Source organism: Kwoniella dejecticola, chromosome 2, assembly GCF_000512565.2.
Source record: "Kwoniella dejecticola CBS 10117 chromosome 2, complete sequence".
Classification (NCBI taxonomy): domain Eukaryota; kingdom Fungi; phylum Basidiomycota; class Tremellomycetes; order Tremellales; family Cryptococcaceae; genus Kwoniella; species Kwoniella dejecticola.
In genome coordinates, this window is record NC_089302.1 from 767,207 (window position 1) to 789,213 (window position 22,007).

The 22,007-nt window shown below is 48.1% G+C and overlaps 5 protein-coding genes across 5 annotated transcripts; 3 read left to right on the plus strand and 2 right to left on the minus strand.

Annotated features, from left to right (window-relative positions):
* Positions 1–227: 227 nt before the first annotated feature.
* Positions 228–4,930, plus strand: I303_101737 (uncharacterized protein; the record flags this gene model as incomplete). Its single annotated transcript, XM_065968407.1, has 10 exons — positions 228–895; positions 953–1,202; positions 1,259–2,106; positions 2,157–2,365; positions 2,429–3,063; positions 3,124–3,481; positions 3,549–3,655; positions 3,721–4,119; positions 4,194–4,331; positions 4,406–4,930. 10 exons carry the CDS (start codon positions 228–230, stop codon positions 4,928–4,930), a joined length of 4,137 nt encoding a protein of 1,378 aa, XP_065824479.1.
* A 474-nt stretch (positions 4,931–5,404) lies between these two features.
* I303_101738 (uncharacterized protein) lies at positions 5,405–10,172 on the minus strand (the record flags this gene model as incomplete). The annotated part of the gene is made up of 6 exons (XM_018405472.1): positions 5,405–5,668; positions 5,818–6,008; positions 6,090–6,347; positions 6,469–6,699; positions 6,813–8,204; positions 8,270–10,172. The coding sequence occupies 6 exons, from the start codon at positions 10,170–10,172 to the stop codon at positions 5,405–5,407; spliced, it is 4,239 nt and encodes a 1,412-aa protein (XP_018265753.1).
* Positions 10,173–10,681: 509 nt separating this feature from the next.
* Positions 10,682–13,897, minus strand: I303_101739 (gamma-glutamyltransferase; the record flags this gene model as incomplete). Its single annotated transcript, XM_065968408.1, has 12 exons — positions 10,682–10,761; positions 10,843–11,156; positions 11,276–11,354; positions 11,436–11,502; positions 11,592–11,708; positions 11,861–12,092; positions 12,169–12,254; positions 12,373–12,583; positions 12,645–12,652; positions 12,721–12,824; positions 12,920–13,355; positions 13,436–13,897. The coding sequence occupies 12 exons, from the start codon at positions 13,895–13,897 to the stop codon at positions 10,682–10,684; spliced, it is 2,196 nt and encodes a 731-aa protein (XP_065824480.1).
* An 816-nt stretch (positions 13,898–14,713) lies between these two features.
* On the plus strand, positions 14,714–16,738 carry I303_101740 (uncharacterized protein; the record flags this gene model as incomplete). Its single annotated transcript, XM_018405470.1, has 6 exons — positions 14,714–14,749; positions 14,835–14,928; positions 15,083–15,570; positions 15,669–16,118; positions 16,212–16,319; positions 16,418–16,738. 6 exons carry the CDS (start codon positions 14,714–14,716, stop codon positions 16,736–16,738), a joined length of 1,497 nt encoding a protein of 498 aa, XP_018265751.1.
* A 789-nt stretch (positions 16,739–17,527) lies between these two features.
* Positions 17,528–21,947, plus strand: I303_101741 (uncharacterized protein; the record flags this gene model as incomplete). The annotated part of the gene is made up of 17 exons (XM_065968409.1): positions 17,528–17,594; positions 17,725–17,763; positions 17,910–18,040; positions 18,176–18,401; positions 18,510–18,654; positions 18,758–19,012; positions 19,070–19,098; positions 19,159–19,377; positions 19,432–19,592; positions 19,648–20,063; positions 20,139–20,232; positions 20,305–20,437; positions 20,509–20,594; positions 20,671–20,904; positions 20,997–21,116; positions 21,250–21,396; positions 21,567–21,947. 17 exons carry the CDS (start codon positions 17,528–17,530, stop codon positions 21,945–21,947), a joined length of 2,883 nt encoding a protein of 960 aa, XP_065824481.1.
* Positions 21,948–22,007: the final 60 nt, after the last annotated feature.

Genomic DNA, 22,007 nt, shown 5'->3' on the forward strand with positions numbered 1-22,007 from the left:
GTCAACGGTCTAGCGTCAACTAATCACAACGTCGACCGCAAGCTCAAGATTACGAAGGTCTCGCAGGATCTCGTGAAGCTCGCGCCAATTTGCCAGCGCTCGCAGCCCGTTCACGGTCTTCATTCCGATCGCACGACCAGATCGACGGATTCAAGGAATTGCCACCATCGACCTTGACCTTGCGACATTTGTCTCAGGAGACGGACCCTCTTTGCAAAATTGGCATCATGTTGCCGCTGCGCTCCATCTCAAGGGCTCGTCTGGCGCCATTCAGTACGCTACGCGCTAGTTGTCCCCGATGTCTAGCCGCTCGATCCTTTACCAATCCATCAACTCCCCGTCTATCACCCCCTGCAGCTCAGCTGGCAGAAGCCGATCACACTCCCTCGTATTACCATCACCCATCTCTACAGTCCTCCCCACAACCACTTGAACCTAGGATACGCATGGAAAATTCGCCTTATCCAGGCCGTCAACATCCCTTACTTCACTTGCCATCCCCCTTACCGACCGACATAACGCCCAACGCTAGTTCACCACAGTCCACCTTATACCCTCCTACAGGAGTCATAGATTCCATATCGATGATATCGATCTGCCTACGTAGACCAGAACATGTACCCAGGGCCTATCAAATCTTCAAACAGCTGTTAGACGATTCAGCAAATAAGTTGAGACCGCCGCCTGATGCCGAGGTATGGGCTAGGGTAATAGAAGGCGTAGCTGCCTTAGGTAAACAGTCAGAAGGAACCGCTTGGGAGAACTGGAGGAAGCGAGCAGAGAGACTGGTTATGCAATGGCAAGGCGCTCACGGTGATTTCGCAGCGAAGCAACCGATAGGTCTGGAACATGGCGGTATGAAAGTGTATCAAGGGTGGTTCAACGGGTTGATAAGGTGAGCTGAATCGGCGAAGAAAAACAGTATCGGAAACTGATATTCAGCTATTGCTAGCTCACAATCATCTCTTGACCCTCTCGTGCCATACTTGTCCAACACCTCATCCTCGTTGCCCGTATCTACACTACTGGAAGGCCTAGACCCTTCTGCCGTCCCTCTCGCCTGTGAAGCTTTGATAGAAACGGCAAAGCAACATGATATGGCAGATTTGGAAGACGCAGTACGGGATTTCCAAGGGCTGGAAAAGGCAAGGAGAGAAGAAATCGCCAGAGAGATAATAGAGGAAGTCAAACCGGTTCTTGAGGTGAGTCACTGGCATTTTGTCCTGTTGAGTTACGCCCATCTGACTTTTTCTGTAAGTCTGCCGGAAAGAGCAAGAAAGCCGAGGGGTCCAAATTATCCCCGGAAGCGAGGTTCGCCATCACCAACCTTCGTTCGACCTTGTCACCCATTTCGACATCCTTGTTGCCGCTCAACAGGCAGCACAAGCTTGAAGAAGCTTCCTTGCAAGCTGCTCGTGCTGAGCTAGAGGAATCTGCGAAGAAGATACAAAACGCTCAGGATAATCCTACTCTGCAACGAAGTCGTTTGCAAGGATGGATGCACGACTGGCTCGGACTCCTAACCACCGAGCTTGAAAAGAGGATATCCGTTATGCAAGCTGAACAAGCTCTCATCCCAGCGGACAAAATCAATAATTCACCGACACGATATTCAGCTCACACCAAGATGAAGAGAGATGTGCTCCTCATGTATCTCCAGCTTCTCCCCGTAGACAAACTCGCCTTGATCACGATCTTAGAGTTGATGCGAATGAGCGGATCCGGAGGTATAGCGGATGGAATGAAAGCCTTAAGAGGGATGTTAGCGGTTGGAAAGGCTGTGGAGACTGAGTTCAGAGCAGAAACGATAAAGAATGTCGCTGGAATAGATTCTCATCATTGGCTCAGAACGATAGATCCGCAAACTCAGAAACCGAGTAGACAGTTGGTAGGATCTGTTTGGAGGCGGATAGGCGAAAAAATCAAGTCTGGTGAAAGTATTGAATCCACATCGACAGGCACGACACATGAGGATCTGCAACAAGTTTGGACACCCGCTTGGTCTCAGATGGCACAGCTCGGTGTGGGATCGGAACTCGTTGATGCGTTATTGAAGGTGGCCAAGGTGCAACGGACGGCGAGAAATCCCATAACGGGAGAAGAAATGTGAGTCAATGGCACGTTATTTGTTTCTGCTTTTCTGTGCTGAAGCGCAGACATAGCACGGAAGAACAAGCTGCTTTCACGCATGCTTATGAGTATATCCGGGGTAAAAAGCTTGGTGTCATCAAATTGAATCCAGTGGTAGCGGCTCGATTAGCCAGAGACGATGTCGGCGTTGTGATTCATCCTAAACATCTTCCCATGCTTATCGAGCCGAAGCCGTGGACATCGCACCAAGACGGTGGATACTTGCTTCATAACGGTGAGCTTACTTATTGAACATAGGCACTCTTACTTCGGGAAGAGCTGATTCAGAATTCCACAGTGCCCATTATGCGATTCAAGGAATCTGCCGAACAAAGATCCTATCTGAAACAAGCCTCTAAAGCAGGTCATCTTGAACCTGTCTTCCACGGCCTAGACGTACTCTCCTCCACCCCTTGGGCAATCAACCGGAAGGTATTCGACGTAGTTTTGACCGCTTGGAATAACGGAGACGCTATAGCGGATATCCCAGCTTCCGAGGAGAAGTCGACCTACGATATACCCGAGAAGCCGGATTCAAGGGATCAAGATCCACTTAAGAGGTCGGTCTACGTAGAAAAGATGAAGATGGTGATGGGTCAACAGAGGAAAGATCACGCGGAAAGATGCAAATTCAACTATAACATCGAAATCGCCCGATCTTATCTCAACGACACCTTCTATCTACCCCACAATATGGATTTCAGAGGACGAGCTTACCCTATTCCGCCTCATCTAAGTCCAGTAGGGGATGATCTGTGTAGAGGTCTTCTTACATTCGGATCGAAGAAACCTTTGGGCGAAGCCGGCTTGAAATGGTTATACATCCATTTGGCGAATGTTCACGGTTTTGATAAAGCTAGTTTCGAGGAAAGAAGGAGATTTTCACAAGAGCATGAAGCGGAAATCTTCGATTCAGCCGATCACCCCTTAGATGTGAGTAACCTTGTCCGAGCAGTTGTTGTATCCTGCATTCGCTGATTGTGTGCACCACAGGGAAATCGATGGTGGCTGAAAGCCGAAGATCCATGGCAATGCCTTGCTACGTGTTTCGAGATCGCTTCCGCGTTACGTTCACCCGATCCTACCCTGTATGAGTCCTCATTACCGATACATCAAGATGGAACGTGTAACGGAATGCAACATTACGCTGCGCTTGGTGGTGATGTCCGAGGAGCCAAGGCCGTCAACTTGGAAAACGGCGATAAGCCTGCCGATATCTATACTGGTGTGGTGGATATCGTCAACAAGGTGATCGAGGAGGATCAACGCAAAGGTCTTGAGGTTGCGCTTCTGATCAAGAAACCGCTAGGAAGGAAGGTTGTCAAGCAGACTGTCATGACTACTGTGTATGGTGAGTCACTTCCTATATTCATGGCTAATTTTCGATCTGCAGAGCTGATCGAGCGCGCCATGATCAGGTGTGACCTATGTCGGTGCTCGAGAGCAAATTGCTAAACAGCTGCAAGCTCGAGGTGATTTCTCCCAAGAGCATGTTTTCCTGGTCTCCGGGTACATCGCCAAAACAGTATGTCTTTCTCAAAATTTCTCCATTCAGTCGCTCATATGCTCATATGTTTCAACATTTCACAGGTTCTCAACTGTATTGGTGACTTGTTCTCCGGTGCCAAGGCGATCATGGATTGGCTCACCCAATCGGCAAAATTGATCTCGCGGTCTGTTCCCCCTGAAAGAGTGCACGAAGCCGCCAACAATCTGACGACCACCATGCGTTCTGGCAAAGTGAAGTCTCGAGCCACCAAAGAGTTCATGACATCAGTCGTATGGACTACGCCACTAGGTTTACCCGTTGTCCAACCATATCGAAAGGCACAGAAGAAACAGATCATGACTGCTCTTCAAACTGTCTACATCTCCGACCCTAATGCCCCATCAGAAGTCTCCCCTCAAAAACAAGCTACGGCTTTCCCGCCCAATTTCATCCATTCCTTAGATGCCACTCACATGTTGTTGACCGCTTTGAAGTGCCGGGTGAGTCTGCGAAATCCCATAATGGGCAGTTTCAGTCCACCGGAAAGTAGCTGACCATTTTGAGATGGTTTTAGCAAAATGATATCGCTTTTGCAAGTGTACATGACTCGTATTGGACGCACGCATCGACAGTCGAACCTATGTCAGATATGATTCGAGAGACGTTCATACACCTTCATTCCCAAGACTTGGTCGGTGAATTACGCCAAGAGGTCAGTACATCATCTTTTGCGCACCATGTGCCATTGTTTGGTGATTTGATGCTGATCTGCTTTTGTTCTCTCAGTTCGTTGAACGATATGGAGATCACAGGATCCCGGTATCGAGTGCCAAGAACATATCCACTACAGCAGCCAGAAAGAAGGAAGCCGCCCTGATACGTCAAAAGCAAATGTCAGCTGTCCTAGGCGACCTTGCCGAGGGTGAAGGGGAAGATACGAATACTTCAGCCGATGCCGAGTCAGGAATCGAGCTTGGGGCGGAAGATGAATTTGACGAAAGGACAAAAGATATCGAAGCTGATATCATCTCGAGCTCGGCCGAAGAAGTAGAAAGTAAAGCCGCTGCTTCGATGGGTATCTCAGTTGATAAATTGACTTCGGATCTGGAAGCATCAGCTAGTGCTAGCGCTACAACAGACGCAGCACAAGGTCAAGTTCAAGATAAAGGGAAAGACGGTAAAGTTAAATTGAGGACTGAAAAGATAGGAAAGACAAATTGGGTCAAATTCGAAGATGTCTTGCCTCCTTGTCCACCTAGAGGAGTATTTAACGTTGATAGAGTTAGAGAATCAGCTTATTTCTTCTCGTAAACACAAACACACCTAGCTTCCTCCAACTCATCTATCTCCCCACCACCATACATCTCCATTTAGCTTATATACCCTAGCATTGTATACCTTACACACATTTCATCGCATATTGCATTAATCTGTCTCCATCTGTCTTGTAGAACTGCTTATACCATACTATCTCCCCCGAGTGTTTTTGTAATTCTTACTATAGTAAAGCAAATTGCATACAATGCATAAACACCATTCCCTGCTTATCAGACTGCATGTCAATTTGTGTCGCTGCATCGGATTACATTGTATGCATTGTATGCATTTGATCGCGTGTGAACATGTTATTCGTTATTCCGGGATGGTAGTATACATAGGGAACATAACCTATACTCAAACGATGAGGTAGAATTCCACTTGATGAAAATCGACTTCGCGAAGACGTCTCACTGCTGTTACCTGATCCCATCGGCCCGTGAGCCCTTATAAAGCTGATATACTATACTATGCCTTGCCCATCAACCCTCCTAGACCCTGTCCCGCACTCGCCATAGCCATACTCATCCGCCTATGGGCATCCGCCATTGAAATCACATTATTCCTAGAGCTTGCATTGGCGTTCTTAGGCAAGGCGATAAATGGATGGTCGAGTAATTGAGCCGCTGTAGGTCTGGCATTGTGATCGATCTCGAATGTCCGCCTTAGGAAATCGGCCGCTTCGGGGGAAATGTCAGGTGGGATCTCCGGCACTGGGGTCTGAGAGCCGATCTGTGATGTGATGCATCAATTAAAACACAAGAAAGAAAGAAAGAGATCAGTATATGCAAAAATCCAAAAAACAAAGAGGACACAGAGACCGACAATGTGTAGACTATGATGGCGAGGACGAGGATGAAAATGAAAATTACTAAACTTACCCTGAAGATCGCTTGCATCTGAGTCAGATTGGGGTACGGATGACTCCCAATCAACATTTCAACTATCAAGCAGCCGACGCTCCATATATCCGCTTTGGAAGTGTACGAAGTTTGCTTGACTATCTCGGGCGCCATCCAGAAGACCGACCCTTGTAGGGAGGGTCGATTAGTCTTGGGGCCAGTCATGAGGTCTAAGCAGCGTTCCAATCATTAGCATGAGTAGTACATCGTCCGAGAGCTGGAAATAAAGACAAAAGCGGAAAGAAACTCACTACTTTCGACTTTCTTACTGATTCCAAAATCACTAATCTTGATTCCACCTTTATTATCCACCAAGATATTCGCGCCCTTGATATCCCGATGAATGATCTCTCTTTCATGTAAATAATTCAAGCCGGTTAGGATCTGCCGAACGAAATTCTTCACTAGGGCTTCTTCGAAGGCCCCGTAGTTGCTCAATAACGCTGCTACCGATCCACCAGGTACGTATTCCAAGAAAATATTCAAGTAGTTTCCATCCGCCGAGGAGTCTGGAATCGCCAAAGAAACGTTAGTACAGCCCGAATGAAATGGGGTCTTGACTTTGCGCTATCTGGGCCGACGCGGCGGGAGAAGGTTGGGGATGTTGGGTTCCAGATGCAGCTTACTCACCAAGATATTGCACGATATTCTCATGTTGCAATTCCTTCAAAAGCTCAATCTCCCTTTCTAGAGCGCTGACCATAGACTGTTTCCTCTCTTCGTTCCTCGCCGATCCAGTTGGCAGTTCGACTTGTTTCACAGCCATGAGGAGACCCGAATGGGCGTCCATACCCAAGAAGACAGATCCAAAAGATCCCGCTCCGATCAAGGCACCTTTGATCCATTTTATGATTCGTTTGGCTAGATGGGTATCGATCCACTCGATCAGCACAATTCCTAACCCCCTGCTCAAAAACAGCGGTTTCAAGTTGGATTCGGGATGCGAATAGATGAAGTGAAGATAAGCCACTCACAGCCTGTCGAAGTGAATGCTTTTCCATGCTCATTATCATCCTCATCATCATCATCTTCCTCCTCACTCTCAGTCTCAGTTTCCGTCTCGGTCTCTTCCTCCTCGTCCTCTTCTTCTTCCTCCGTTGATTCTTCCTCAGTCTCAGTAGTCTCACTCTCGTTATCTCCATCGGAATCGCCTTCACCCTGATCTTGCGGGAGTCCAGGCATGATCAACGGCGGGGGCGGTATGATCACCTCTTCGTCCTCTTCATCAGAATCGTTGAACGTGATCGTACTCGCTCGCCTGTTCTCCACCTCAGCCGTGATTTCATCGACTGTCAACATCGAGGCCGTATCTGATTTATCCCTATTCCTTCTAAGTTGAGATAACATCGAGAATCTCGATCTCGTAGACTCCTCCGAACCCCTTCTTTTCAGTGCCATGGATTTCGGTCTACCCTTATTCTGAGTCGGAGAATAATCAACGAGCGACTCGGCGAGCGATTCGCCGGAATGCTGGAAAGGAGGTAAGAGTGGTGGTCCTTGACTTTGTACTGATCCCGAAGCTGAGGCTGAACCTGATCTTGAAGAGTCCGCATCGCTCTCCCCATCATTCGCAGGTCTCGATAGTCTCCCATCATCGTTCGATACGCTCAGCCTTGGTGGATGCTCATCACCTAGAATCTCGCTTTCTTCCTCGGGGATCGTACCTGCGGGAGGCGGCGAGGAGATCATGGTCCCTCTGCTTCCTGGACGGGTAGATCGTCGCGGCGGAGAAGCTTTGACTTCTGCCATAGGATCGGCTATGCGCACGCTACTTCGCTTGATGGACGGCGCGAACGTCGAATCGAAGCTCAATCTACCGGTAGACTCCGAAGGTGCCACGCTGCCTCGTTTGAGAGCTCCGGGCCCACTGCTCATGCGTAACATACTATGACGAGCTTTCTCTACATCCCTCTTCTTTGCGGAAGGGAAATACTCGGCCAAGTGGTTCGAGATGAGTTCGGAGGGTGGTCGATGTCCGAAGAAATTGTACACTGATTTCTTCTTGTTGCTCAAGAAGCTGGCTGACGAGGGGGATCGAGTCGTACTAGGGGAAGGAGGTACTTCGGGCATCGGCACACCTAGTCCAGACATCACGCTTACCGTGCTCGCTCTGTTCATCTTCTTTGAAGCAGCAGATTTGATTGGTGTGAGCAAGGTAGCATGTTCACCGTACCTTGGTCCGGAGAACGGCGTAGGCGAGGTGGGTGACATAGGCTGAGGTGGGGCTTCACCGAGGTAATTATTCATGTTCTTTCGATTCTGCAGTCTCCTCGTTCGTCGAAGCGTGAGACCTTTCTCACGGATCGCTGACCCGTCTCTATGGGATAGACAGATGCCTAGCAATGCAGCTTCTGAGAGGGGTTTGGCTGTGTGAATGGCAGTACTTCAGCTAGATCCAATACAACGACAGGCAAGGTAACGGAAAACTTACAATCGTTATCAGGATCGCTTTCCGCATATACTCCCCATCCATCCACTTCTAGCCTTTCTCCGTCCTCATCACTTTCGGTATCCGTACTGACATGAGTGCCAGTCCCCCATTTGCCGAACTTCTTGAGTGCTCTTTCAAGCACCTCAACCCCGCTCGTAACATGCATGACGTTTACCGTTCTCATCGTCCCATCTTCCGAATTGACGAATTTGACAAGTTGGCGTCTCAGGTCATCGAGCGAAGGCGCAATCTTACTGTTGCTTGATGAAAGCGTATTCGAGCTCGCCAAACTCTCATTACCCGTCTTCTGTCTAACCCTCTCCGACGAGACAGTTCGTCCAACAACATATCCTGGTGTCGGAGTCACGCTCCGTTTGGCAGTACCAGTGGCAAGGCTACCTGTACTTGCACTGAGACTGTCTGAGTTTTGTCTTTCCAACACCAATTCTTCCCTACTTCTACTGGCTGCGAAGGGGTGTTGCAGAGTCGATCGACCACCAAGATTTCCCATGATATTACCGAATTTGCCTTTGATCGGACTTTGTTGCTTCGGCGTCGATCCTCCAGCTCCCACTTGCGATACACTGGGACTTTTGCGATGTTGGGATGATTCGTTGACCCGAGCGGTCGCTGCGACTTTCGACCCGGAACCTGGAGCGGGACCTTTAGGTAGACTATACGAATGATCGCTTGATGCCGAAGCCCACGTAGGCGTCTGTCTGCCGTTTTCGCCCTGCCGATGCTGGTTCTGCTGTGTGAAGGCTGAGGCGTACTCGGCAGCAGAGGACTGATGCGCACCACTTGGGTCGGGCGGTAATGGACGAGAAGCGAAATTGGATGAGTCGACATTGATGGGACTTGGTGAGCGACGAGCCGGATCTCGCGATGGCGGAGGACGTAAACTTAGCTGTTTAGAATTATTTGGCGCAGGGACAGAATTAGAGTTGGGATTTGCGTTGGAAAGGGTCACAGTGGTATTTGAGCTTGATTGGGATGGTAGACCAGGTCGAGAGGAGATTGATGGCTGAGAAGAAGGAATCGGACGGGGAGTTGTAGTAGTCGAACGAAACGAGGTCGCTGAGGGGAGATTGTTCTGATATGCCTGAGGAAGCGGTCTTGATGATTTATATTGCTGTAAATCGAGCGGAGGTGGCCTGGAGGTGTTCAGTCGTCTAGCTGATGTTGAGGTTGATGATGATAATGCGCTAGAAGATGCTGGCTGGGCGAGCCGAGATTGAGTTTGGGTTCTAGTTGAATCAGGCAGAGCAGGCGAGATCATGTGTTCTGCCGCTTCGCTTGGCGGCGTAGCTACACTCCCAATACTCCCAGACCTGACACTTGATCTCATCGATTCTCGACTTCCGGCAGCTCGTCTTCGAAGATCCTTGATTCCGCCTAACAACTTGACCCTTTCTCCCACTTTAGCAATTCCGATTTCCTTCAACGCTGCCATATCCAGGTCCAGGAGGACTTTACCGTCTATATCGTGTCTCTGGAATGCCGAGGCATATTGACCACATCGGTACAGATTCAGGAAAGCAGTGAGTTCCGATTGACCCCATCCTCGCAAGTACGTCGTGAACGCTGTTGCGGGGGGAGCATGGAGAAGAGGTGGAGTAGGTGGTCTGGGAGGATGATGGATGACGTTCACGTTGACGGAGGAAGACGATGTTGCGGAGGTGGAAATGGAGTTGAAGGATGATTGATGCCGGGGTCGAGGGTCAAGATGATGCTGATGTTGATGCTGTTGCTGTTGCGATGAGGCGTAAGGGTGTCGAGAAGATATAGAGGTTGCATGTTGGGCGAAGTGAGGTGAGGTGGGTGTGGTGTTCTGGGATGAGATGCTGGAAGTAGGAGAATGGGTGATCGCTTGAGGACGAAGCGTGGACGACATCGAGGTCATCTTCATGGACTCTACCTAGCTTTCTGACAGCCAAACAGCTCGAGCCCCGCTGTGCTGATCGACGCTTTCCAGAGGACTGATGGGCGATGTCCTTTTCACTCGACTCCACTCGACTCGACTCAACTGATTGAAGCTCAGGCTCTCATATTAAGCCTCCCGTCAGTGGCTCGGCGGAAGCTATCATGTTTGTGATCGATGAAGCGTTCTCTCGCATATATGATGAAGGAAGCCAGAACAAAAGACGGGGTCGAGGGAGGGGGAAGTGAGGACAAGGTAATCTGAAACAGCCTAAATGCCTAAACCACCCATTTAAGCTTTGATTTCAGGGTAACAGTCAACATGACACGTTCCTGAATCAGCGCGAGGGTGTACTCCCAGTCATAGTCATAGTCATACATCCGAAATACATGTGAGAGATAGTCTAGTGATCTATAGAGAGATATGTATATAGATGAAAGCCAACCGTATTTAGTGAGATTGTGTCTTGGGAGCAGATATTTCCTTCTCCTCTAGTACCCCGCAGCCACACCGTTCTTCCTAGAATCACTCGCAGCCCAGATAGTCCCATTGTCCACCACGATCGCTTGGACTACATACAACGAATAATTAGTCAGCACTGCTTCACAGAATTTCCAGCAGACGCAATGGCAAGAGATGGATTTGTACTCACCTTCACTTATTCCAATGTTCACATCGAACTCCCCTATCTCTTGTCCCCTACTCTCTAAATCCCTAATAAGCTCCTCCGGCGATCCGTCCGGACCAACTTCGACAGTGGTTAGAGGGGGTACGATTTGATTATGCACTCTATAAGCTTCTATAGATTCCGAGATATCCATCCCGGAAAACAGGTTCAACAGAACTTGGAGGATGGAAGGGAATATCCTAGACCCGCCAGATCCACCTATAATCGCATATATACTCGACGGTGAATCGGATGTGCGCGGGGTAAGTAAGATGGATGCTGAGGTCGATGATAGTGGTCTGATAATCGCATCAAAAATACGCGATCAGCCAGTTAGTTATTCATGTAAATGGTTTTGTAGCATCGTATCGAGCTGTCTCTGGTGCTCGAAGACGGGGTTTGGCTTGGAGTCACTCACCTCTTTCCTGGTTGCGGGTAATTCCATGGACTAGGCCATAGACCGAACGCATCGGCTGCTCCTGGGACGGCGAAGTCGTCTGTAGCATCGAGAGAGATCAATTCAATTTCACTTCATGCGGACTGCGTTGAGCCTCTTGTAGGAGGGATGTTGCGCGCACCTTGTTCATCGTTGAATATGATACCCGTCTTCGGGTCCATCAAGTGACTTCCCCAAATAAGATTTACCTGTGGTCAGTTCAATACATCAGCATGCGCCTCACCTCTGGAGAATTGATGGAGGACCAGCACGGATATTGAGTGTTTGCAAGACATACCGTCGAAGTCACGCTTGCCCCACCTCCCCATTGATCCAAAACGCTCAAGTGGGTCGTACCGTGATCTATCGGGGTATCATGCTGCAGCCCATAGTATTCGATAGGGTGCGTCTTATTCTGATATCACAAAATACCAGTCGAGGTGGTGGAACATATCAATACATCAGTATCTCTTGCTCGGCTCGGCTCGGCGGTATCGCTCAATCAAGATCGGTGATTATAGGGACAGTGAAATCGTGTATAAGAATCCAAGGGAGATAGAGACTCACATCATCGATCATACCCCTCTTTTCATCCGCCCAACCACCTTCGTAAAACTCCTTGAACCTCGTCAAATTCCCGCCGAACTGCGGGGCAGGATCTGTAATTTCACTTCGGGCTCCAAAGGCGAACTTCATACCTTCTAACATACGATGTACGTTCAGAGGGTTCTTCAGACCACCAGTTAATGGGATGTTGAATGGCTCGAGCAGTCTGAGGAAAGCTAAGAGTATACCGCCGCTGAAATTAAACCCAGATATATGTCAGCTCGCTCGTACTTCTGTGAAAGTGAGAAAAAGTCAGAGGTCCGACTCACGATGAAGGCACGTCAGTGGTATATACTTCTTTGCCCATAAACCTCGAATGGATAGCAGGGTACGCTCGGGCTTTGTAGCCCTTCAACTAGAGTCATGCGCGAGGTAAGCTCATCAAGCTCGACGTTTCTTGATTTTGATCTAGTCATCCTAGTCTGCTACCAGCAATTTGCGCTTCATACTAGGCGAGTGACTGCTCGACTCACATCGTCCAAACCCATAATCCCGCCAGCAGATCCAATTGTTTTTATACTGCTTTCCGCAATGTCCCCATGATAAAACGCTTGAGCGCCTTCTCGAGCGATAATCTCGAGGGTCTTTCCGTAATTTATCCTCTGTACAAAATCACCTTCTACGAGTAAAGGTCCGCGAGGGGCATAGACGGCCGACCACGTAGGGGAAGAAAGCATGAATTGGCTGTTCCGCGAGTCTTGGAATATTAGCTTGATTGGTCTGCCGAGCCAGGAGTCAGACTTACCCAAACACCTAAATGCGCATACTCGATCAGCTGGCTAGCCCCTCGGACTGTCTCATACAAGGCAAACGTGACTCACCCTTAGCCTCCTGGCTAATTCCCTACTGACTTTCCATCCCCTCGCCAGTTTGGCCACTGGCATGACGACTTCTTCCCAGGGTAATTTCCCGTACATCTGGTGTGCTACTCACGCCATCAGCTCATGTGTTTCCCTCATCTCAGCTCGAATTGTATTTGAGGACACTCTGCCAAAACACAGTCAATCGACCATTCCTCACCTAATTCTAGACCCCTCAATTCACCTGGTACCCCCACAGCCAACCCTCCCACTTGAGCAGCGACCCGACCAGCTCTTTTCTCGCCATACATCTCTTTTTCGCTCTTGGCCGGACTAGTCTCCCTAAAATCAATCGCTATCACTTTCTCCTCCCCTTTATCTATCAACTCATCCACTAGATCCGAAGAAGCGGAGGAGGAGGTATGATTATGATTTTCCGGTATGCGTATGACCATGAATCCTCCGCCTCCAATCCCACTCGAAAAGGCATTTAACAGACCGATGCACAACGTGGTGGTTATTGCTGCGTCTACTGCTGAGCCGTTCTTATCTCTTAGAATTGATAGACCGAGCTCTGAGCAAGTTTTGTCCTCGGATGCTACGGCGCCATTTGAGGCTTGGATCAAGTATGCTTCGTTCCGCGGTAGACCGGTTGGCTAATATCCAAAATGACCAGTATCAGCGATATGAGTGTCTGGAGATATGATGACCAGATGCTTGTTTGAATCAGACTCACAGGAGGTAAAGTCCATACGGGCGGTACCATCGGTCCATCGTCCAACTTATCATTCCTCCTCCACAATTCCCTCGAAAAAATCGCGCCTATCACAATGCCCACAAAGATCAAAATCAGGTACATCGCCCATTGGCCATATCGTTGGTATAGCGGTCTATGATGATGTTTATGTATTTTGACTTGGCCATTTCCGCCTCCGTTCGAAATGGGTAATATCGATTCCCCATCCTGTTCATCTTCATCTGTGATTTGAGAGAAACTTCGCGTGTCTGTAATATTGTTAAACCGAACTTGTTTCTTGAAAGGAGGATGATTCCAGAATTGCCATGCTGGTGAAATCTGTCTCTGAACTAATGGTCGTCCACTTTCATCTTCATCTTCTTCCGCTTCTGCGCCATTGAGAAGGGGATTCGTCTCTCCGATTTCTTCGGATCGCCTGAAAGGTGATGGTGATGAAGACATCGCGTCCGCTTCTGCGCTTCTGGTCCCTTGTACACAGTCAGAAGCTTTACCTACGCCGAGACCGCCAATCCTGCCTCTATGTACAGCTTGAAGAATTCCTATCCGGGTATTATGGATACTGATTATTGTTGCGCTCCTGTTTGCAGCTTAGCTTATTCATTCGTATCTAATCCCCCGACGGTCATCTCCTATAACTTACTCTTAGCTCGGACGTCACTACTAACCCCTTCCTTTGGCCCTGGCGGATCCTTTTCTTAAATATGCCTCTGGGTTATGCAGCGGTGATGTCCGACTGTACGGATCATAAGCATGGAGTCTCCATATGATCGCACCTCGTTTAAATTGGTGGGATGCGCTTAATCTTAAGTGGTTGAGTGATGTTTGATTGAGCCGTCGCTTAACCGAGGAAGATGAAAGGACCATGGACTGAATCATGGCATGGCGTTTAAACGTAAACGACATCCGAAATCATCATACTCGTACACCCATATTCTGCCTATACTGAACAGCAACCGCACCTCGTCCTCGTTTCCCGAGCCCTCACGAAAAACCGAAGACTGAGTAAAGAGAAAGGATCGATCCGTGTATCTGGCTATCTTGTTTTCGCCTTCCTTCTCTTTCGATCTGAGAAAGGATTATCGTATCATGCCTTCTAAGATCACATCGTTGACTAGAATATCTAATCTTACTCGTTCATCAAAAAGTATAAAACCCACCATCTCTCTCGCCGCTACTAGAACACTCGTAACCTCTTCCACAATAAGACCTGTCACGTCCTCCTTGAACCTTACCAGGCAATCATCGAGTATTAGAAAGATGTCTAATTGGCCTAAAGTCACCAGCGAGAACCCTGTCAGTCGAGCTAACATACCCATGCGTGTGCTCCCACTTGATGGCCCAAAGGAACTTAGCTGACTTGTATGGGTGATCAACCTAGCTCGGTCTCGATGATCCGTCGTTGTTTATCCAAAAGGGTCTTATCGATGGGAAATGGGTAGATACCCAGTCAGGAAACACTTTTGAGGTCAACGGTGAGTCTCTGATCTTTGATATAATCGCCTGCACATCTCGCCAGAGACCTCTGAGTGTTTTCCCTCCGATCTTCGGGATTTGTTCTGCCAGTCTTTCTTGGCCTACTGAGCATCACTGTTCTGTTAACGAGCTAATGGACATCCGTCTCCTCAGATCCCGCGTCGGGCAAGGTGATCGGAACATGTCCAGACCAGACCGTTGAAGATACCACTGCCGCCATCGATGCCGCACACAAAGCATTCTCAACTTACAAAAGCACCTCTCCGGCTCAACGACAGACATACCTCGCTGAACTGCATAGACTGTTCATGGCCAACATCAAGGATATCACCAGATTGATCGTATGGGAGAACGGTAAATCATGGAACGACGCTTTGGCCGAAGCCAATTACGCCGCTTCTTTCTTCTCCTGGTTCGCAGCTGAAGCACTCCGAACCAACGGTGAAACTATCCCGTGCTCTGTACCTGGTACTAGAAACATCACCATCAAACAACCTATCGGTGTCGTAGCTTTGTTGGTGCCGTGGAACTTCCCCGCTGCTATGATCGCTAGAAAGTTGAGTCCAGCTTTGGCTGTCGGATGTACGAGTGTAGTCAAAGTGCCGAGTGAGACTCCTTTTACCACTCTCGCCATTGTCGAGGTGAGTGGTCCTTTCCATCCCTACATGTCCCTCTGACTCAAGTCCAAACTCCGATACCGCTTAAGGTTTGACAGCTGATGGTCAATTTCGATGGACAGCTTGCCAGGCGTGCAGGCGTACCGGACGGAGTGATCAACGTGATCACCACCGACAAACACCTCCAAGAAGTAGGCAAAGAACTATGCACCAACCCCTTAGTCCACAAAGTCTCCTTCACCGGATCCACCAGAGTCGGTAAACTACTTGCGGAACAATGCTCGTCGACCCTGAAAAAGATGTCTTTGGAATTAGGTGGAAATGCCCCGTTGATCGTCTTTGACGACGCAGACCTCCCGACGGCAGTAGCAGGTACGATCGCCAGTAAATTCAGAGGATCAGGTCAAACTTGCGTCTGTGCCAACAGGATCTACGTGCAAGATGCGATCTACGACAAGTTCGCTGCTGCCCTCGCTGAGAAGGTTGGGCAGTTCAAAGTTGGATGTGGGTTCGATGAGGGGGTTACTCATGGGCCGTTAATCCATTCTAGACAAGCTGATAAGGTTGATGAGGTGAGTCCATATGTCCACTCTGCACTGCCCATCATCATCGAAACCTGGGGCGTGAGGAGCGACACGTTGCTGATCATGTTGTATTGATGATAGCATGTGCAAGATGCCGTATCGAAGGGGGCCAAGATCTTAGTTGGAGGAAAGAGAGGAAAGGGAACGGAATATATCCCTACGGTTTTAGCGAACGTCCCTGATAACTGCGTGAGTGATTCTTTTTGGCCGACAGATGGAGTGGAAGCTTTTCGAAGGATGAAGACTGACCTTTGTCGAAATGGTGTTCTGCTTTCGTACATACATAGCTCATCGCGACAGAAGAGACCTTCGGACCCGTAGCGGCCTTGTTCAGGTTCAAGACGGAGGAAGAAGTGGTTGAAAAGGCCAACAACTCTGAGGTCGGTTTAGCAGGCTACTTCTTCTCCGAAGATGTCGACAGGGTATTCCGAGTTTCTGAAGCTTTGGAGACTGGTATGGTCGGTGCCAATACTGGTATGATCAGTCAAGCTGTCATCCCATTCGGAGGAATCAAGGAGTCAGGTTATGGAAAGGAAGGTGGACATCAAGGAACAGAGGAATATACTATTACGAAGTTGGTAGCTATTGGATCAAGGATCAAGCAATAGGCAAACAGCGTTTGCGAATTCTCGGTATGTCGTGGAGATTGATGAAGAAGTCTTATTTGTACACTTTATACATACGCACATGGGTAATGGAAAGTAAGATATGGGAATGCGGGATGATCCGCGATTGACGTTTCTATGCCAGAAATGGAAGATGAGTAGCGGTATCTAGTGAGATTGCAAGCTTGTAAGACATGCATGAGTACTCATAATTATATATGCAGGATTGGTAGGGTTGAAGCTATCGGCATGTGCAATCTATGGATCTAATGCATATCAACTACGCCAGTGACACAGGGGGATGAAGGAAAAGCGAAGTTGAAAATGGGTTCGAAAAGCTGTTGTCACCATGTGAGCGCAGTTGAGTTTACGAACGAACGAACGAATGATTTCAGAAACTCTTGTTCCTCTTCTGATTGTTATTCGTTCTATTCTGTATTTTAACAATCGGGCAGCTCACGAGTATCCGTTGCTCTCACTCTATTACTCTATTGAGCCAAATCGCTCTCCATACGCCACGTACACTAGACTAGATACAAACGCTGGGATAGCAGAAAGTCTGCGCGCAAATTCGGATAGCTGATATTCATTTGAAGAATCCGACAACTCCATATTTAGCCTGCCTTTCCTTCGGGCGTTTCTACACCACACCAAACAACAAGCATACAGTAACCTTAGGGCCTTCTGAAGAAGATATATCGGAGACCCTGCAGATCATTATCGTTGCTCGCAATCAGGTGATCAGCAATACCTGGCGCCTCACCCTCGCTGCCTTGATTCGCAGCTGGCGAAATGGTGTTGCAAGGCTATAAAGTGAATTCGGCCAAGCTTGCCAACGGTGAAACAGTAGCTCAGAACGGTACGTCAGACCATAGAATTTCGACTCATTCCACTATTCTCGTATGCATGCGAGAAAGACTGTTGCACACCCATGAGTAACCATACACACATGAAGACAAAATGCTGACCCCTGTCGATGGTACATCTAGATCACGTATACGTCTCACTACCATGGTCCGAACGAGATGGTCAGTTTGTCCACCTTACATCCATGATCAATTCCACCGACCCATCATTTTGGGTCAGGATGATACTTAACATCACCCCTAAGAGATCCAATCAGTCTGATCAAACGTATCGTGCATTGCATGCTGACGAGTCCTCATTACCACAGGCACACCGTATAACATAGCGAGGATCATCGAGTTTCTTCCTCCTCATACATCGCCCAAAAAAGGCTCGAGGTTCCAAAATCTCGGGTCGGAGCTCATGGTTCGATTGAGTCTGTACTACCGACCGCCCGATGTGAGTCAACTCTTCAGTATATACTCCTCTGGTCCATGCCATCTTGCACAGCAGATGAGTCTGGATCAGAGGATATGATCATCTTCAGCTTGTACTGTACAGGGTGAATACTGACGAAGGTGCGATATCTCGAAGGTATCGTTGCGGCCTATAAACGATTTCAGATTACTGTTCGCGGCGATACATACGGACATACAACCTCTGTCCAATGTCAGAGGGAAATGCTATGTCAGGCATAAAGACAGGATTGACGATCTTCTAAAATGGAAGAAATTACCTGATCATTTCTACTTTGTCAAATTTTACGATCCGTACATCAAGAGGGAATTTGAGGTTGTCAGGACTGAAGGAGTCAATAATAGTATGTCTCTCCAATGTCCATCTCTTTCGTTTCCATACCCCGAAATATTATAGCGAGGTGAACACTTTATACTTACGCTGGTTTGATCACCCTTGTGCACGTAATCAGTCCCTCTAGAAGTCAAAGAAGCTTTATTAGCGCGCTACGAGTATCTCGTCACGGAACGAGAGATGGTCTCAGACCTGACGGAAGCCTTTCGGAGTTGTTGTATATGCAACAAATGGGCATCATATCAGGAATCAGTCAAGTGCGAGTAAGTCCATCCGAAATCTCATAATCAATATCGTCTCCCTGCTCCGGCCCATTGTGAGACTTTCGCTCCGCTAAGCTGAGTGTTCGGATTTAAATCACGATAGAGCCTGTAAGAAGCATTACCATATGTCATGTCTGACCCCGCCCTTGATCGGTAAACCGGCGAAAGGGTACTCGTGGTTCTGCATACCTTGCTCGTTTCAACGGCATCAAGAGGTAGAGTCGGAGAAGTTTAGATTTGCGATCAACGGAGCATCTACGACTACGGCGAAGAACAAACAAAAAGCAAAGGAAAAGATCACTGCTACAGATGCTAGACCTGATGTGACATTTAGAGGATGGCCATGGCGGTATTTTGGGTGGGTATTTGGGACGAGCGAACGCAAAAGGAGTGAGAAGCTGACCGATGATTACAGGCTGTATACGACTCCAGAAGACGCTTTAGGTGAGTACTTGTCTATGACCCCCGCCCATTCAATGTAATGACTGCTGATCGATTTTTCAGATCCGGAAGATGCTATCTTCCCGAGGGCAGCTACGAGGGTAGGATCAAAATACCAAGCCAACGTGCCTTCTTGGGAAGAGCAGGAGAAACCTCATGCTCCCGGCGTGGTCGAAGTGGAAGCGGGACCTTCCAGACATGGGCTAATCGATAGGGGTTACGAACCTGGTGAAAGGAGATATGAATCGACCATCACTGTGCGATCTAACCCGAGTGAAGATCGTGAGTCACAACCTTTTCTCTGGGTTTTGAATCCGCGCTGACATGTCAGTGCAGTGGGAGCATATATGGAGGAGATACGGTCGATGAAACTTCCTGTACCCCCGCACGATGTGGAACGGTTGAACCTGGCTATCGATTCGTATACCGCGATGGGAAGAGACAAAGCTCTGCATTTTATGCGGCGTACGAAATTAGCAGACTTCAAGCCTATACACGTGTGTCCAGTCAACCTGCTTGCATGGCTAGTGACAAGCTGATAAGCAAGAAAAGTTTACCGATAAAGAGACCGAGATATTCGAAGCCGAGCTAGAACGCAATGGGGGTCTGGTAACGCACGAAACCGCCAAAATGCTCAACAAAACACCCGCGGAAGTGCTCAGATTTTCCTATATATGGAAGAACAGGCAACTGTCTAAAGAGAATGAAGCATTGCGACACCATCACAAAGTATCGACATCGCATGCTAGGCAGAATAAGACCCTTGGTGCACCTTCTCTGGGTAGAATGAGAGCGGCACAGGATCACCATTCCGACGATGAGGTTTCCCTGTATGGAAATGATTTCGCGAAGCGGAAGGATAAGGAGAAAGAGACTCTAAAATGCGCTGCGTGCAGTACTAGGATAAGTACGGTCTGGTGGAGATGCCCTAGGACTGTACAAGGTGAAGCTATGTGTGAGGATTGCGGGTAAGTGAAATATACAAACTCGACTACTACCCCTCTTGCGATACGGCTCCAAGCTGATTGTTGTAAATGCACCAGGTCGAATTATCGGAAATATGGTGTTATCTCTTTCGTCAAGTCGGAAGATAGTAAGAAAGAGCCGAAGAAGGATACCATCGCGAAGAAAGCCAAGGTGAGTACGATTCCCACCAGTGGAAATGACAAGCACGGTTGAGCTGATGCTCGTGCTTGTCATCTGAATCAGGGAGATGCAAGTGGTACAGCTACACCTGTCCCCCCGCCTCCGCCGAAGTTGCCACCTTGTGCAAATTGTAAGAAGATGGAACCGAAATCCATGATGGCTAGGTGTAAGAACTGCACTTACTCTGTACACTCTGGTGAGCTCCGTTGCTTTTGGTCATACCAGTATCGTATTGGTCCAGAGCTCATGTAAGACTGCACTTGACAGGTTGTTATGGTATACCATCTCAAGATATGGGTCCAGATTGGGAATGTGATTTATGTGTGAATGCGAAGACGGAAGAAAACCATCTGGTAAGCTTTGTCCCTTCGATTTGATGTCTAGTCCTGTATGCTTCGATTTTCGAAATTGACACATCCCCGAAAATAGAAACCCCAATGTGTGCTTTGTCCTCATGACTTATCCGCAATAACATCAAAAATCAAGAAGAAGCCGACTCAACATCCAGAATTCGACTTACTGTCAGCGCTGAAACCTACAGAAGGCAGAAGATGGGCACATATCCTCTGTTCGGCGTATTTACCTGAAGTCACATATGCCGAGCCGGCAAGGATGAAACCTGTCGAAGGTGTCATGGAGGTATCAAGGGACAAATGGGAAAATGTGTGTTTTTCTCCCAATTCTACACAGCCGTTTACCTCTTTGTACGATCTTGCGAATACGATATCTAATAAACTGGATTGCCATAATCTCAGGTATGCTCACTTTGTAATCAGAGTGACGGAGCTGTGATAGGATGTACAGATTGTGATGTACTCTTTCATCCGGCTTGCGCATGGTTGTCAGGCTTGAAGATTGGATTTGAATTCAGTCTTGTAAGTACATTTTCCCTTCTTTGTCCCTTCTTTCTCTTTCTTTTCAGCTTCTGTCCTCGGGCAAAGACTTTGTAAAGATAAAAAAACTGATTCCTTATGTGTTGCGCATCATTGCATTGATCGGTCATCGCAGGCTAAACCAGGACGACATGGGACAGTGACAGTGACCAAATTCCGAGATTCCGAGGGGGTCATGTCTCCCGGTATATGGTGTAAATCACATGATTTGACTGAGAGGGTCATATATGACTTATGGGACTTGGATCCTGAGCAAAACGAAGTGAGTTTGTACGACTCTGTTACATCAGTAATGATACCTTTCTATTTGAGATTGCATTTTATCATCATGATCGAGCATATAATCATGATTCTATTTGTCATCAGTACTTGTTCATTCCCCTTGCAACGAAACTACGCTGACAGACTTTCAAACCCTTCTTGACGAATCAGACCGCCCTTCAGACTTACGTATCAGCCTATAAAGCGATCCCACCTCACGACAGCTTCGCAATGTTGCGAAAAGCCCAAAGGTTGGAAAGATTCTTACCCCACATCGTCGATCAGGAAAATGGCAACCAACACCTACACTCAGGTTTGGCCGATTGTGCCGATTGTCATATTGATGTTTCTCCTTTATGGCATGACATTGATCCGTCAGCATCGACGCCGGCGACGGTAGAGATCAAACACGAGGATGAGAAAATGGATGTCGACGGCGAAGAGAGACCTGTGCTGCAAGACATCAATGGCAATACAAGTACAAGTGGGAAAGATTTGCAGAAAGGGAAAAAGAGGAAAGTCTGTCATCTGTGTTATTTCAGATACAAGTGATAGCCATAGTAGTTATTATCTTGCATGTGTCAGTCATACGGAACAAGGATGCATGGCGAT